This window comes from Gossypium raimondii, chromosome 2, assembly GCF_025698545.1.
Source record: "Gossypium raimondii isolate GPD5lz chromosome 2, ASM2569854v1, whole genome shotgun sequence".
Classification (NCBI taxonomy): Eukaryota; Viridiplantae; Streptophyta; class Magnoliopsida; order Malvales; family Malvaceae; genus Gossypium; species Gossypium raimondii.
This window is the reverse complement of record NC_068566.1, coordinates 45,314,651-45,330,962: the sequence shown is the minus strand read 5'-3', so window position 1 is coordinate 45,330,962 and position 16,312 is coordinate 45,314,651. Positions and strand designations below refer to the sequence as shown.

Below are 16,312 nucleotides of genomic sequence, written 5' to 3'. Positions count from 1 at the left end.
CAAAAATAATAGATATGATCAGAACCTATAATTAGATTGTTAAAAAAAAAAAGGTCAAATTTTGGTATTTGATGAAAAAATATTTATATTAATTCAAATGAAAAAAGTTGAATGAAGAAAAAAATAAATATCAAATGACATCATTATCAATGTTGTTGATATTAAAATAATTAAATTTTCCTATACGTAGGTTATGGGTAGACCTGTCCATGGGCCGGGTCGGGAAAAAATTTCGACCCGACTCTTAGGCCCGAGCCCAACCTGAAATATGGGCCTAAAATTTTGCCCATGCCCGGCCCGGGGAAAAAATAATAAGCCTGAGCCCGACCCGGCCCGGCCTAATTTTTAATAAACACAAAAAATATTTTAAAAATAAAAAAAACAAAAACAAAAATATTTTTAAAGTATTTTAAAATTAAAAAAGTAAAAAGTAAAAAATATATATTTATTATATTCGGGCTGGGCCGGGCTAGGCTCGGGCCAAAAAAGTTGAGCCCGAGCCCGGCCCATTTTTTTAAACGGGCCTCGTTTTTTACCCAAGCCTATATTTCGGGCCTATATTTTTACCCCAACCCTCCCATATTTCGGGCGGGCCGCCCGGCCCATGGACAGGTCTAGTTATGGGTAGAGGTGTTCATGAGTTGAGTCGGGTTTAAGTATGATATTAACTTACTTTATGCTTACCAAGCCTGACTCGGCCTAAAATTTTGTCCAAACCCGTCAATATTTGCAAAAGACTAACTCATGCTATTTAGGTCCGCCCATATTATTTTTAATTATTTTTAAAAAATATTTATTTTATTTTAATATTTAATATTTTTATATAATTTTTATTTATTAAAATTTTTTATATAGTCATCTTAACATTTTGTTAATGTTTACATTAGAGTAGTATTATATATTTAATATAGATTTATTTTTTAATGTATTCTAAATTACATAATATATAAAATATTATAATCTTAAAACCGGTAGGGCTGAGCCCGGGACTTGAATGCTCAAGCCTGAGCCCAACCCATATTTTAAATGGGCATAATTCTTTTGTGCAAGCCTATTTTTTGGGCCTAATATTTTTGCCCAAAACCCTCTCGAATTTTAGGTAGGCCTTCGGGCCTGGGCGTGTAACCTGACCCATGAACAAGTCTAGTTATGGATTTAGTGCTCCTTTGGATGCCCAGTTAGTACCAGTGAGGTGCGTTTACAGTGCCAAACTCACTGCAGCAGTTGTTTGGTTTGCACGGTCAGTGAAGTGAGTTTTCCTTTCAAACACTTTGGTCACCGATTTTCATGGAGAAGATTTCAAAGATGGATGAATTTATCGAGCTGCTATAATCGTAATGCACAAAAACGCCCTTATTTTTGCTTATCATTTTACCATTTTAGCCTTGAAAATTAAATTAATTTCTTTTCCTGCAAAAACCCTGCTCTTCAACTCCTTCAATTGACACTCACAGCAGACTCAAAGAAGCTCATATTCTCGACTCATCCTATCAATATTGTTCTCAACTTTGATCTGGTAAGTCAAAACCCTTCTTTTTCTACTCTATATATGTGTTTGAATTATATCAAAGTAGTTTCTTAAAGCAGTTAAGTAATTACTAGAAATGAAAAAGAATTTTTGTGTTCATACACAAATCCATATGTTCTTTCTCATTACATGTTTTTTTTACCTCTACTTGCCGTTGAAGAGATTAAACATAATTGATGATTTCATCAAGCATACCAGCTTTGCCTGTGATTTTGTTACATCCTGGTATAAATCTTACAGATACTTCATTCTTTCACTGATTTTCTCCCTTCTAACCTATAAAAATCAACATAATTAAAACATTATTATGTAATGAAAGAGACCTGATAAAATAAGAAAACAAATAAGAAAACATCTCCTGCAATGCTGTATTCATGTCTCAAACCCTTAAAAACTAAAAACTGTCAAAAACAAAACAAAGTACAGCTAAACAAACGAAACAACAAAAGCTTGTATAGAAAGGTTCTAAGGTTCCCAAGATTCTAGAGAAAGGCTTAGCCTAAACTAAAGATAATCTCATTAATCCCATCTTCAACTTCCATGCCTCCTCATTTGCTGCTAAATAAAATTAAAGCAAAAGCCATGTAATTAAAAAGTCAAATATGCCAACACTAAAAACTTTGACTATACAAAATTGTTATTCTATATGTTGTTCGAACATGAAATAAAACAAGAGAAGCAATCAAAGTTCTAATAATCTCCCTCTTTGACATTTTGACAAGATCAACAACAAACAATTAACACACAATCTGAACAAATCAACGAAAACTAGAATATATCTCCCCCTAAGAAATAGAACCATGCTCGACCATACACTTCCCTTGTCAATATGATTGGTCATCACATTGTCCACCAAGCATACACACTCTTTCCAAAGTAATTTCAAGAAATATAGAGCATGACAAATAATCCACACAAGTCCCATCTAGTATCAACAAAAACCACAAAAAGTAGCATAAAGAGAACACGAGATAAGCAACAAATGAACTAAAAATTAAACTTATAAAATTAGGTGTCATGTATGTTAAATTAGAAGTTATTTAGCTTCTCAAATTCTTCATAGCGGTCACTGAAAGCAGTAATCTCTGCAAGCAGGAAGCATTTTAGGAGGTGAAAGTAAGAATGAGACTCTAATATCATAGAAAACTATTAGGCTAGTTGTTCAGAGTGAAAGACACCTGTGGGGCAAACAAATGTGAAGTCCAACGGGTAAAAGAAGAGAATCACATATTTCTTCCCAATGTATTCAGAGAGCTTGACTTGAAAGAATAATGCATAGTTCAGAATAGAATTGGAAAAAACATATGTAATCATAACAAAAGAGGGAAAATTTTATTTAAGTGCCTATACTTGAGAACAATATCCACATAAGATACCTTAATGAACTCTCGGTCAAAGACGGCCTCACCTCAAAATCGGGGCACGATTTCCCACCAGTGGAAGCTCACTCTGAAAGAGATGATCGAAATATGAAACCGAATCATACATGAGAAATTATGTGGATAAAGAAATAGTTCACCATCAAAACATTGAATTCGTTTAGAATAAACATATCTCAAAACTAATTCTGAATTTCACTTAACATAATTTGCTCCTCTTTCTTCTTTTTCCTTTCTCCAAAAAGCTAAAATGTTTATTGAAAACAAACTAATTCATTTTAAACTAAATGATATAGTTATCCATTTTCATTTGGAGCCCCCAACAAAACTCACCAAATGGAGTTAGCTTTGGCTTCCTATTTTGCCTTTACAATGGAGTCATAGACCCACATTTACGGCGCTATTCCTTGGCAACACTATTTTTTTCCATCTTTGTATTAAAATCGAAACCAGATCCAAATTCCACACTATATGAGTTAATATATGATATATTCACAATATATAATTTTATACATAACTTATGAAACAGTTAAGATAATGCGAAGCCTTATTACAAACTATTTCAAATATTTAAAAAGAAAAACTTGAACACATATTACAAAAATTAATTTTCTTAAAAAGAAAATAATGTACCTTTCAAATCTACTTTTGTATCTGCAAGAGCAGAGACAACATAGTACCTATGTTTCTTGTCCTGCATGGATAACCATTTGCAATCACACAGGAAATTAGAAACAAATCTGAGATTCATTCAGCCTTCATGTCCGAGTAACTGTAAAGCATTTTATACTATACCTTCAAGAACAAATTTTTGCTCAATGCACCTCCCAAATTCCCAACATATTTTGCCTGATTGAGAAGAAATATTTTAGTTATATAATCCATGAATATGCTTAGGGATTCATGAGCCAAGTTAGCAGTCTTCTTTTACCTGAGCTTCAACTGTCAAAACAACGGGATGTTCATACTGGGAAAATTCTATTTGAAGCTCCTGCAAGATCCCAATCCACGTACCAGTCACTAAAGAAGAGGGTACAAAAGCATAACCACCATAACTAAAGCAAGGCCATGATTATGATTATGAACCCATATCGAAGTCTGCTACTCTGTTACATCTTTCTACTAGAAACCAAATAAAAGAACTTGCCAAAACAAATCCAACCACCATATCGAAGGATACAGAATTTGAGCATTTATGGTATTTCTAGGTTTTCTAAGCATTTTCTTTTCAATTTCTACATTCACTTGAATAGGTTCTGTTCTTAACTCTTAAGTAACAGCTAAAGTTATAATTCAATCAAAATTTGAAGGAGGAAACACTAACCTCTCGGATTGAACTCACGGCATGGAGAGAAAATTTATTTGTTCTTTCTTCCTTTCTTTGCCGTCTGGGAGAGATGAGAATGACCAAATATGCTCCTTCATCTTTCCTTTTATGTTCTCATAATAATAATAATAATATAAATCCTTTTCTAATCATAAATCTAATGGCCATTATTGATTCATAAATATGTTAGTGGACTTCAATGGCTAAAATCAATATCATCCACTAACTACTGCCTCCGACTCATAGCTTTGATTAATAACTCACCTAATCCTCCTAATGTTTACTACTTCTTCAATTTAGTCTTTATACTATACTTACTAATTTCTTTAATAATTTTCATCTCAATTCTCATTCTCGCCCCGGAAACTTCTTGGTTTAATTTTTCAGAAATTTTCAGTTTAAACAATTCGATCTCAAAGTCGAATTTTTCTACACCGGTGAAAAAACAAGTTGTTACAATGCCACGTAATATTTGGCATGTTTTAATAATGACATGACTTAATTGATATAACAACAATAGTTTAGAGACCAATTCTGAACAATGGTCATAATTTGTGATAGCCCGAAATAGGGCCTAATCGGAATAGTGGTTTCGTAACCACAAATCCGAAGTGAAATAGTTTAATTTTATAAATTTTTATTAGTTACTGATTGATTGAAATATTGTGTGAAAATATGGATAGAAAATTTTAATGCTTTAGTGCTTAATTGAATTTTTAGGACTAAATTGAGAAAAATGCAAAGTGTGTCTAATTAGTGATTAAATGACTTAATTGAATTATTGCATGAAATTGGAAGTGTTTATGTGGCAATTAGACCATGAATTAGTGTTATGGACACAAAAGGGTATTTCTAGAAAAATATCTAAGTAATGGGTCAAGGGCATTTTTGTCCAAATTGAATAAAAGACAAAATAAAGATGAAAACAAGTGTTCATCTTCTTAAAATCAGACGTTTGCTGCCAAAAAAAAATTCATGTCACCATAGCTAGGGTTCTTGAACTTCCTAAGCTCAATTGTAAGTGATTTCTTGCCCCGTTTTTGATTATTTTCGTATTTTTATGCTTATTGATGCTTGAATTTCATGTTTCTACCATTTAATTTAAATGAAATTGAAGTTTAAAAATTGACCCATTCATGATATAATTGTAAATTGATTAGTGATGTTAGATAATGAATGTTTGAAGTGTTAACTACAAGTTTTACTAGATGAATTTCAATGAAAATGTTGAAAAAGGGCTAAATTGTGAAAGAAGGTAAAGTGTGCATAAAGTTGTGATTTTGTGAAATTGAGGGCTGTTATGAGCATGAAATATGATTTAGTGAAGTTTGAAATTTAAGAATTTAGTGAATTTTATTTTTACGAGCTTAGGGACAAAAGTGGAATTTTTGAAAAGTTTTGGGGAAAATGTAAATTTGCCAAAATATTGTGTATGAATTGTATTTGAATGAAATGTTGATAAAATGTATTAAATTGTGTTAATATAGATCAAGAAAGAAGAAATAGTGCAAGTGATCGGGGAAAAGAGAAAGTTATCGACTAAATTACAAAAAATAGTCGTTTTGCATCCGAGGTAAGTTACGTGTAAATAATAGTTATATTTTTATAAATTGTGAATTATATTTGATATGTGAATTAATATTCAATGTGGAAGGAAAATTATTCATGAATTATTCAAGTGTTAAAGTGTTGAAAATAAAGTGTTAAGTGTAAATTCCCGGTTGAACTTAGGAATAGAAGTGGATACAAGTGACATGTCACTAGAGATCAGTGTTACAGTGTTACAGTGAGTCCCGGGTGCTGGGTGATCTAGCATGTGTTGCAGACACCTGACAGCTTGTGTGAGCAGGCCCGTGGACATTTCCAGTGTTATTGATCGCTGGTAGCTTGGCTACGTTTGATGGTAGCCGGCTACATTTCGATGGTAGCCGGCTACATAATGATGGTAGCCGGCTACATACCGGTGTTGCACTTATGTGCTAAATCTCTACGTATCTGTGTATATTCCGAGTGTTCAACGGGAATAATAATGAGTTAAAGTGAATATGAAATGAAGTGTGTATGCAGGTACATTTGAAAAGAATGAGCATGGTGATAAAGGTTAAGTGTGAAAATGTATATGCAAGTGAATTGGTAAGATTGTGCATGTATAAGTGATTGAAATTGCTAAGAAATGTTTTGATTAGTTATATGTTAAAAGTGTTAATTATTAAATGAGTAATTATTGTTTACATGTAACTTACTAAGCTATTTATAGCTTACACATTTCTTCTTTTCCTTTGTTATATAGTGATTTGAACTTGATCAAGTGGGGATCGTTGAGCTCGTATCACACTATCATAATCATCTCGGTATTATGTGCTTTTCAAAATGTTTAAACTATGGCATGTATGGAGTCTTGATCATTTTGAGCATGTTCAAATGATATGGCTAAGATTAGCTATTGAAATGGTTAGTAAAGATTATGTTTTGGTATTATGTATGTGTAAATGGTAACTAATTCAAAGAAGCTGTTTCTTTGACAGCAGCAGTGACGTGAATGTAAAATTCACCATAAATAGTAGAAATGGAATTAGAGAGTGAATTATATATGGAATTAAATCTTATCAAGTCTATTTTTATATGAAAGAAACGATGTAGGAAAATGAATTCTGTATTTTGAGATATTTGAATTTTAGTGAGACAGGGTCAGAATGGTTTTTGAAGTCCCCTTTTCTGACTTTAGAAAATCATTATAAATTGTACAGAAAGAATTATGGGTCATAATTTATATGTGTAGATTTCTTAGTGAGTCTATTTTCAAAAGAAACAAACGATAACCTTATATGTATTCTGTACAAAGAGATAATTGATTTTTAGTGCCGAGAGGTCAGATCTGTCGAGCTGTGAAACAGGGGATACTTTAATGAATAAACTGTACTAATTGGCCAAGTAAAAAATTCTGAAAATTTTACGGTAAGTAGTAATATGAGTCTAGTTTCAGGGAAAATTTACGGATTTAAATTTTGATTCTCGTAGCTCGAGTTATAATTAAATTAGTGACAGTTACACAGGTAGACAGTTTTGTTGTGAACAGTGAATTTAATTTTAAAGGCAAATTTTTATGCTCCGAATCGGTAAGTTAAATTGGATAACATCTCGTACTCGATTCCGGCGACGGTCTCGGGTAAGGGGTGTTACATTTAGTGGTATCAGAGCTACGGTTTAGTCGATTCTCGGACTAACGTAGCGAGTGTAATAGACTATCTATACATGCCATAATTGAATAATGATAGTGTGACGACTCGACATCTTAAAATGTTTTTTATAGTAATGGATTCTAACCGAGATACACTGATGATGCTCAAAGTAATGTGCCTGTTGAAAGTCGATTTGAGACTCGTGGTCAAGGAGATGAGGCTCGAGAAGCTTTTCTCCAGATGATGAACAATTGGTACATCGAGTTTGTTAGAGCTAATCCTAATGCTCAACCTCCTCCGCCCCTCCTATTCCTCAAGTTGTTCCCATAGCTCCTCAACAAACTGAAGTGTTAAGATTGTCAAAGCCTCCAGTGGACAAAATTGAAAGTATGGAGCCAAGAGTTCGAGCTAATGTAAATGATGATCCTGAAGAGCGAGTTCGCTTGATAATACCATCGAGTGTTGGATGAATTATCTTGTACTCCGAAGAAAGTCTCAAATGTGCTATCTCATTGTTGAGGATTCACTTATAATTGGTGGAAAACTTTAGTGTCATGGTGCCTAAAGAGAAAGTTACATGGGATTTCTTTCAAGAAGAATTCGAAAGAAGTATGTGAGTCAGCGTTTCATTGATCAAAAGAGAAAAGAGTTTCTTGAATTGAAACAAGGGCGCATGACGGTAGCCGAATATGAACGAGAATTTGTCAAATTAAGCAAGTATGCCCAAGAGTGTGTATCTAATGAAGCTACATTGTGCAAAAGGTTTGAAGATGGATTAAACGAGGATATCCGATTGCTAGTGGGAATTCTTGAAATTAAAGAGCTAGTGGTACTAGTTGAAAGAGCTATCAAGGCTGAAGAATTGAGCAAAGAGAAAAGAAAGGTGGAAAGTGAAGTTAGAGATGCAAGAAAAAGATCAATGGGCAAGCCATTTCAGTCTCAAGCGAAGAAGTTTAAAGAAATGAATACTCGATCGAATGTTTCTAGTGTAAATTTTCAAAGAGATCGAGGAAGACAATATTCAAGTTCTAAAGCTCAGGTGACTTCTATGGCAAGTGTAGGTAGTGTTAAACCTACTAGACCGGAATGTCAACATTGTGGAAAACGACATTTCGGGGAATGTTATCTAATCAGTCGAGCATGTTTTAAATGTGGATCTCAAGATCATTTTGTGAAAGATTGTCCAGAAAGAGAAGAGATAGAAAAATTTCAGAATGTGAGATCGAGCAGTGTGACTACTAGAGGAAGACCATCGAGAAATGTGGGGACTGGAACTAGTGGTAAAGGTGTAACAAAAGACACGACTGTAAGATCTGAAGTGGGAGCTCCAGCAAGAGCTTATGCCATCCGAGCTAGAGAGGAAGCATCTTCCCCCGATGTGATCACTGGTATATTTTCTCTTTACGACACTAATGTTCTTGCATTGATTGATCCTGGTTCTACTCACTCGTATGTATGTATGAATTTAGTGTCTGATAAGAATTTGTGTGTTGAATTGACTGAGTATGTGATTAAAGTGTCGAATCCTTTAGGCAAGCATGTGATAGTTGATAAAATATGCAAAATTGTCCTTTGATGATACAAGGTCGGTGTTTCCGCCAACTTGATGTTGTTGCCATTTGATGAATTTGATGTTATTTTGGGGATGGATTGGTTGACATTGCATAAGGCCAAGATAGATTGTAGTCGAAAATTCTTGAGTTGAAGTGTAGTAGTGGTACAGTTCTTGGGTTGAAACAGATAAGTCAAATGTGATGCCAATTGTGATTTCGCCATGTCGCTCAAAATGTTTGAAAATGGTTGTGAAGCATATCTTGCTTATGTGTTGAATACAAAAGTGTCTCAAACAAAGATCGAATCGATGCCGATGGTATGTGAATATTTAGATGTGTTCCCGGAAGAGTTGCGTGTTTGCCTCCGATTAGAGAAGTAGAGTTTGGTATTGAAGTAATGCCGTCTCGCCCAATATCGATTGCTCCTTATGAATGGCACCAACTGAATTAAAAGAATTAAAAGTGCAATTGCAAGAGTTGACGGATAAAGGATTCGTCAGACCAAGTTATTCTCCGTGGGGTGCTCCCGTGCTATTTGTGAAGAAAAAGGATGGGACATTGAGATTGTGTATTGATTATCGTCAACTTAATAAAGTGACAGTAAAGAATAAATATCCATTGCCCCGAATAGATGACTTGTTTGATCAGTTAAAGGATGCCACAGTGTTTTCCAAAATTGATTTGAGATCCGGATATTACCAATTGAGGGTTAAAGAGTCAGATGTGCCAAAGACTGCTTTCAGAACCCGGTATGGTCACTATGAGTTTCTTGTAATGCCTTTTGGTCTGACTAATGCTCCAGCTATTTTTATGGATTTGATGAATCGGATTTTCCACCCTATTTGGATAAATTTGTGGTGGTGTTTATAGATGATATTCTTATTTATTCTCAAGTGAAGTGAGCACGCTAGAACATTTAAGAATTGTGCTCTGATTCTGAGAAAAGAAATTATTTGCTAAATTTAGTAAAAGTGAATTTTGGCTCGGTGAAGTTGGATTTTGGGACATGTTGTCTCGGAGATGGCATTCGAGTGGATCCGAATAAGATATCGGCAATAGTTGAATGGAAGCCTCCAAGAAATGTATCCGAAGTTAGGAGTTTTCGGGCTTAGCCGGATATTACCGTCGATTAAGAGAAGGTTTTTCGATGATAGCTTCACCGATGACAAAATTGTTGCAAAAGATGTTAAGTTCGAATGGATGAGGAGTGTCAACAAAGTTTTGAGAAATTAAAGAAGTGTTTAAGCGAGGCACCAGTGTTAGTGCAACCCGAGTCAGGAAAGGAATTTGTTGTTTATAGTGACGCGTCGTTAAATGGGTTTGGATGTGTATTGATGCAAGAAGGAAAAGTGATAGCGTATGCTTCTCGACAATTGAAACCGCATGAACGAAATTATCCTACCCATGATTTAGAGTTGGCTGCTATTGTCTTTGCTTTGAAGATTTGGCGTCATTATTTATATGGTGAGAAATGTCATGTTTTTACAGATCATAAAAGTTTGAAATATGTTATGACACAAAAAGATCTGAATTTGCAGCAGCGAAGATGGTTGGAATTGATGAAAGATTATGAACTTGTAATAGATTATCATCCGGGAAAAGCCAATATAGTTGCTGATGCTTTGAGCAGAAAGTCTCTCTTTGCTTTGAGAGCTTTGAATACAAGATTAACATTGACTGAAGATCGATCATTGCTTGCAGAGTTAAAAGCTAGTCCATTGTTTCTTCAAGAAATTTGTGAGGCTCAGAAAGTGGATAATGAATTACAGAGAAAAAAGACTCAGTGTGCAGTGGACGATAATTCTGATTTTCGGATTGATTCAGATGGATGTTTAATGTTTCATCACAGAATATGTGTTCCGAAAAATGTTGATTTAATTCAGAAAATTTTGCAGGAAGTACATGATAGTCGCTTGGCAGTTCACCCCGGTAGTGTAAAAATGTACAATGATTTAAAGAAATTATATTGGTGGCCGGGTATGAAACGGGATATCTTTGAGTATGTGACAAAGTGTTTTGTGTGCCAACAAGTAAAAGCTAAACACCAAGTACCTTCAGGGTTACTTCAACCTATTATGGTGCCCGAGTGGAAGTGGGATAGAATTACTATGGATTTTGTTTCCGGATTGCCATTGTCACCGAAAAAGAAAGACTCAATTTGGGTAATAGTTGATCGATTGACTAAGTCAGCTCATTTCATTCCTGTGCGAATGAGTTTTTCACTTGACAAGTTAGTTGAATTGTATATTGCTGAGATAGTTCGATTACATGGTGTGCCTGCGTCTATTATATCTGATAGAGATCCACGGTTTACTTCAAGGTTTTGGAAGAAATTACAAGAGGCATTGGGTACTAAATTGAATTTTAGTACAAGATTTCACCCCAAACCGATGGACGATCGAAAGAGTCAAGTGCTCAAGATATGTTGAGATGTTGTGTATTGGAATTTGAAGGTAATTGGGAAAGATATCTACCTTTGGTGGAGTTTGCATATAATAATAGTTATCAATCCAGCATAAAAATGGCACCTTATGAAGCGTTGTATGGACGAAAGTGTCGGACTCCATTATATTGGACTGAACTTAATGAAAATCGGTTACATGGAGTCGATTTGGTAAAAGCGAAGAAAAGTGAAGATAATCCGTGATTGTTTGAAAGTCGCATCGGATCGATGTAAGTCGATGCGGATTTGAAAAGAAAAGAGATTGAGTTTCAAGTGGGTGATAAAGTATTTCTGAAAGTGTCTCCATGGAAGAAAATTCTGAGATTTGGCCGTAAAGGTAAATTAAGTCCAAGATTTATTGGTCCGTATGAAGTGATAGAAAGAATTGGTCCAGTGGCTTACCGATTGTCTTTACCCCCGGAATTGGAAAGAATTCATAATGTGTTTCATGTTTCTATGTTGAGGTGATATCGATCGGACCCATCGCATGTGATTTCACCGACTGAAGTGGAAATTCGATCGGATATGACATACGAAGAAGAACCGATTCGAATCTTGGCACGAGAAGTGAAACAGTTGAGAAACAAAGAAATTGCTTTAGTGAAAGTGTTATGGCAACGACATGGGATGGAAGAGGCAACATGGGAAACCGAGGAGACTATGAGGAAACAGTATCCCAACTTATTCAATGGTAAGATTTTCGGGGACGAAAATCCCTAAGGGGGGAGAATTGTGATAGCCCGAAATAGGGCCTAATCGGAATAGTGGTTTCGTAACCACAAATCCGAAGTGAAATAGTTTAATTTTATAAATTTTTATTAGTTACTGATTGATTGAAATATTGTGTGAAAATATGGATAGAAAATTTTAATGCTTTAGTGCTTAATTGAATTTTTAGGACTAAATTGAGAAAAATGCAAAGTGTGTCTAATTAGTGATTAAATGACTTAATTGAATTATTGCATGAAATTGGAAGTGTTTATGTGGCAATTAGACCATGAATTAGTGTTATGGACACAAAAGGGTATTTCTAGAAAAATATCTAAGTAATGGGTCAAGGGCATTTTTGTCCAAATTGAATAAAAGACAAAATAAAGATGAAAACAAGTGTTCATCTTCTTAAAATCAGACGTTTGCTGCCAAAAAAAATTCATGTCACCATAGCTAGGGTTCTTGAACTTCCTAAGCTCAATTGTAAGTGATTTCTTGCCCCGTTTTTGATTATTTTCGTATTTTTATGCTTATTGATGCTTGAATTTCATGTTTCTACCATTTAATTTAAATGAAATTGAAGTTTAAAATTGACCCATTCATGATATAATTGTAAATTGATTAGTGATGTTAGATAATGAATGTTTGAAGTGTTAACTACAAGTTTTACTAGATGAATTTCAATGAAAATGTTGAAAAGGGCTAAATTGTGAAAGAAGGTAAAGTGTGCATAAAGTTGTGATTTTGTGAAATTGAGGGCTGTTATGAGCATGAAATATGATTTAGTGAAGTTTGAAATTTAAGAATTTAGTGAATTTTATTTTTACGAGCTTAGGGACAAAAGTGGAATTTTTGAAAAGTTTTGGGGAAAAATGTAAATTTGCCAAAATATTGTGTATGAATTGTATTTGAATGAAATGTTGATAAAATGTATTAAATTGTGTTAATATAGATCAAGAAAGAAGAAATAGTGCAAGTGATCGGGGAAAAGAGAAAGTTATCGACTAAATTACAAAAATAGTCGTTTTGCATCCGAGGTAAGTTACGTGTAAATAATAGTTATATTTTTATAAATTGTGAATTATATTTGATATGTGAATTAATATTCAATGTGGAAGGAAAATTATTCATGAATTATTCAAGTGTTAAAGTGTTGAAAATAAAGTGTTAAGTGTAAATTCCCGGTTGAACTTAGGAATAGAAGTGGATACAAGTGACATGTCACTAGAGATCAGTGTTACAGTGTTACAGTGAGTCCCGGGTGCTGGGTGATCTAGCATGTGTTGCAGACACCTGACAGCTTGTGTGAGCAGGCCCGTGGACATTTCCAGTGTTATTGATCGGTGGTAGCTTGGCTACGTTTGATGGTAACCGGCTACATTTCGGTGGTAACCGGCTACATAACGATGGTAACCGGCTACATACCGTGTTGCACTTATGTGCTAAATCTCTACGTATCTGTGTATATTCCGAGTGTTCAACGGGATTAATAATGAGTTAAAGTGAATATGAAATGAAGTGTGTATGCGGTACATTTGAAAAGAATGAGCATGGTGATAAAGGTTAAGTGTGAAAATGTATATGCAAGTGAATTGGTAAGATTGTGCATGTATAAGTGATTGAAATTGCTAAGAAATGTTTTGATTAGTTATATGTTAAAAGTGTTAATTATTAAATGAGTAATTATTGTTTACATGTAACTTACTAAGCTATTTATAGCTTACACATTTCTTCTTTTCCTTTGTTATATAGTGATTTGAACTTGATCAAGTGGGGATCGCTTGAGCTCGTATCACACTATCATAATCATCTCGGTATTATGTGCTTTTCAAAATGTTTAAACTATGGCATGTATGGAGTCTTGATCATTTTGAGCATGTTCAAATGATATGGCTAAGATTAGCTATTGAAATGGTTAGTAAAGATTATGTTTTGGTATTATGTATGTGTAAATGGTAACTAATTCAAAGAAGCAGTTTCTTTGACAGCAGCAGTGACGTGAATGTAAAAATTCACCATAAATAGTAGAAATGAAATTAGAGAGTGAATTATATATGGAATTAAATCTTATCAAGTCTATTTTTATATGAAAGAAACGATGTAGGAAAAGGAATTCTGTATTTTGAGATATTTGAATTTTAGGGAGACAGGGTCAGAATGGCTTTTGAAGTCCCCTGTTCTGACTTTAGAAAATCATTATAAATTGTACAGAAAGAATTATGGGTCATAATTTATATGTGTAGATTTCTTAGTGAGTCTATTTTCAAAAGAAACAAACGATAACCTTATATGTATTCTTTACAAAGAGATAATTGATTTTTAGTGCCGAGAGGTCAGATCTGTCGAGCTGTGAAACAGGGGATACTTTAATGAATAAACTGTACTAAACAGGGGATAGTTAAATTGGATAACATCTCGTACTCGATTCCGGCGACGGTCTCGGGTAAGGGGTGTTACATAATTTGTCATAGTTTCCTTTCTATATTTATAAAATTTTGACTCATTTACTAACACATTTATTTTGACCTGAGTTTTTGTCCAAGAACATTTGATTAAAAAATAAACAAAACAAAACAAAAAAAGATAAATAAAAAAATAAATAAGTCCATCTTACAAGCCATAATAACACATGTATCTATTTATAGACAATTAAAATAACTTATAGACTATATATGTTCTCTATGCTTCTTGGTGAATGCTAGCACATTGACTGAATTATATCAATGACAATAGATGGTAAAGACACGAAATTTTGTGGAGGGAGATAGTAGCTTAGCAACAAAAGCTGTTTGGGACGATGAGTTGACGTTGATATTTTGTTAACTTTGCGTGAATGAAGTCAATGCTGGCAATAGACCGACAACTCATCTAAACTCAAAGGGATGGGAAAATGTTATTGCTCTTTTTCAAGCAAAAACGGGAAAAAATTATGGAAAACCTCAATTGAAAAATAAGTGGGATACATTAAAAAAAGAATGGAGGTTATGGAGGGAGTTGCTTAAGGAATCTACAAGTATTGGATGATGTCCATTTAAAAAGACGGTCGATGCTACCGAAGAGTGGTGGGCTGAAAAAATACAGGTTAGTGTTAACTTTATCATTATTTTAATGCATAAAGTTTATTAAAATTATTAATTTACAGTTATAAAAATCTTAGTATAACATTTAACGTTTAACATATTATGTAGGAAAATCCTGATTTTAAAGGATTTAAGAAGAAAGGAATTGAACCACGATTAAATGAGTTAATGTGACAAATGTTTGGTGGCATTGTAGCCACTGGAGAGAACGCATGGGCACCTTCGTCTGGTGTTCTTCCACGTGGGGTTCCTATGGGAGATGATGCACCTAATGAGGGATTTGGTGATTCAGATGAACATAGTAACGAGAATGAAGGTATTCCCCCTGATGAGGTACCATCAAACCCTTCTCATGAAATCCCTAATCGAAGAAAGCAAACACTTGGGGTTGTACACGGTAAGGGAAAAAAGTCAAGTTCAAGTAGAAAATCATCAAGAAATACATTAACGACTCAGATTGAGAAATTGTGTGAGAGTATGGCTAGTCCAAGGAAGTCAGTGAATGAAATTATTTTTCCTCACTCTCAATATACTATTTCAAATGCAATGGATGCTTTGCGTGCTTTGGGAGATGAAATTCCAAAAAGAGATGAACTGTACTATTTTGCCACCAAAATGTTCCAAATACTGGTGAAACGAGAAATGTTTTGAACTTAGATCCGATGATAGGGTTTGGTGGCTTCGACGTGAGTATCTTGAACAAAATCCAATTGCATCATTTTCATCCTTGGTAGCAACATCCTCATTTCCTTCCAACCATATCATCAACCACCTCCACCATCGCTCCTTAGAAATATTATTGTAATATAACTATACTACTTTTTATATGTAAAACTAATGTATACTACTTTTTATGTTTGGTATTTTTATGTTATGCTTTTAATCAAGTTTCTGTGTTGTATAGAATGTCACGAAATATTAATTTACTTACACTTGATTACCTTTTCAGGTTATGGATGAATTTAACAATATATATAATAGTTTTGATATGAATTATGATACATCTGAATTAAGTGAAGAAGCTCAACGAAGAATAGCCACAATTGTTACCCAAGTTGAGCACAACAATTATCATAATGAGGAAGAATATGTGTTAAGCAGTGTATTGGTAC

The 16,312-nt window shown here is 34.1% G+C and overlaps 1 protein-coding gene and 1 long non-coding RNA gene across 2 annotated transcripts; one reads left to right on the top strand and one right to left on the bottom strand.

Moving 5' to 3' along the window:
• Positions 1-3,535: 3,535 nt before the first annotated feature.
• LOC105799945 (uncharacterized) lies at positions 3,536-4,326 on the bottom strand. The gene is made up of 4 exons (XR_008190915.1): positions 4,232-4,326; positions 3,839-3,927; positions 3,703-3,756; positions 3,536-3,601 (listed from the first exon to the last, which is right to left on the bottom strand). It is a non-coding gene; the product is annotated as an uncharacterized LOC105799945 (long non-coding RNA).
• A 7,608-nt stretch (positions 4,327-11,934) lies between these two features.
• Positions 11,935-15,851, top strand: LOC128034582 (uncharacterized). Its single transcript, XM_052623155.1, has 2 exons — positions 11,935-12,100; positions 15,397-15,851. The coding sequence occupies exons 1-2, from the start codon at positions 11,935-11,937 to the stop codon at positions 15,849-15,851; spliced, it is 621 nt and encodes a 206-aa protein (XP_052479115.1).
• The last annotated feature ends 461 nt before the right edge of the window (positions 15,852-16,312 follow it).

What these genes read in the sequence shown, in the direction of transcription:
- LOC128034582 (XM_052623155.1), top strand. Translation starts at nt 11,935, where the DNA reads ATGACATACGAAGAAGAACCGATTCGAATCTTGGCACGAGAAGTGAAA. An exon ending in GTATCCCAACTTATTCAATG is followed by an intron (nt 12,101 to 15,396) that starts GTAAGATTTTCG and finishes GTGGCATTGTAG; the next exon opens with CCACTGGAGAGAACGCATGG.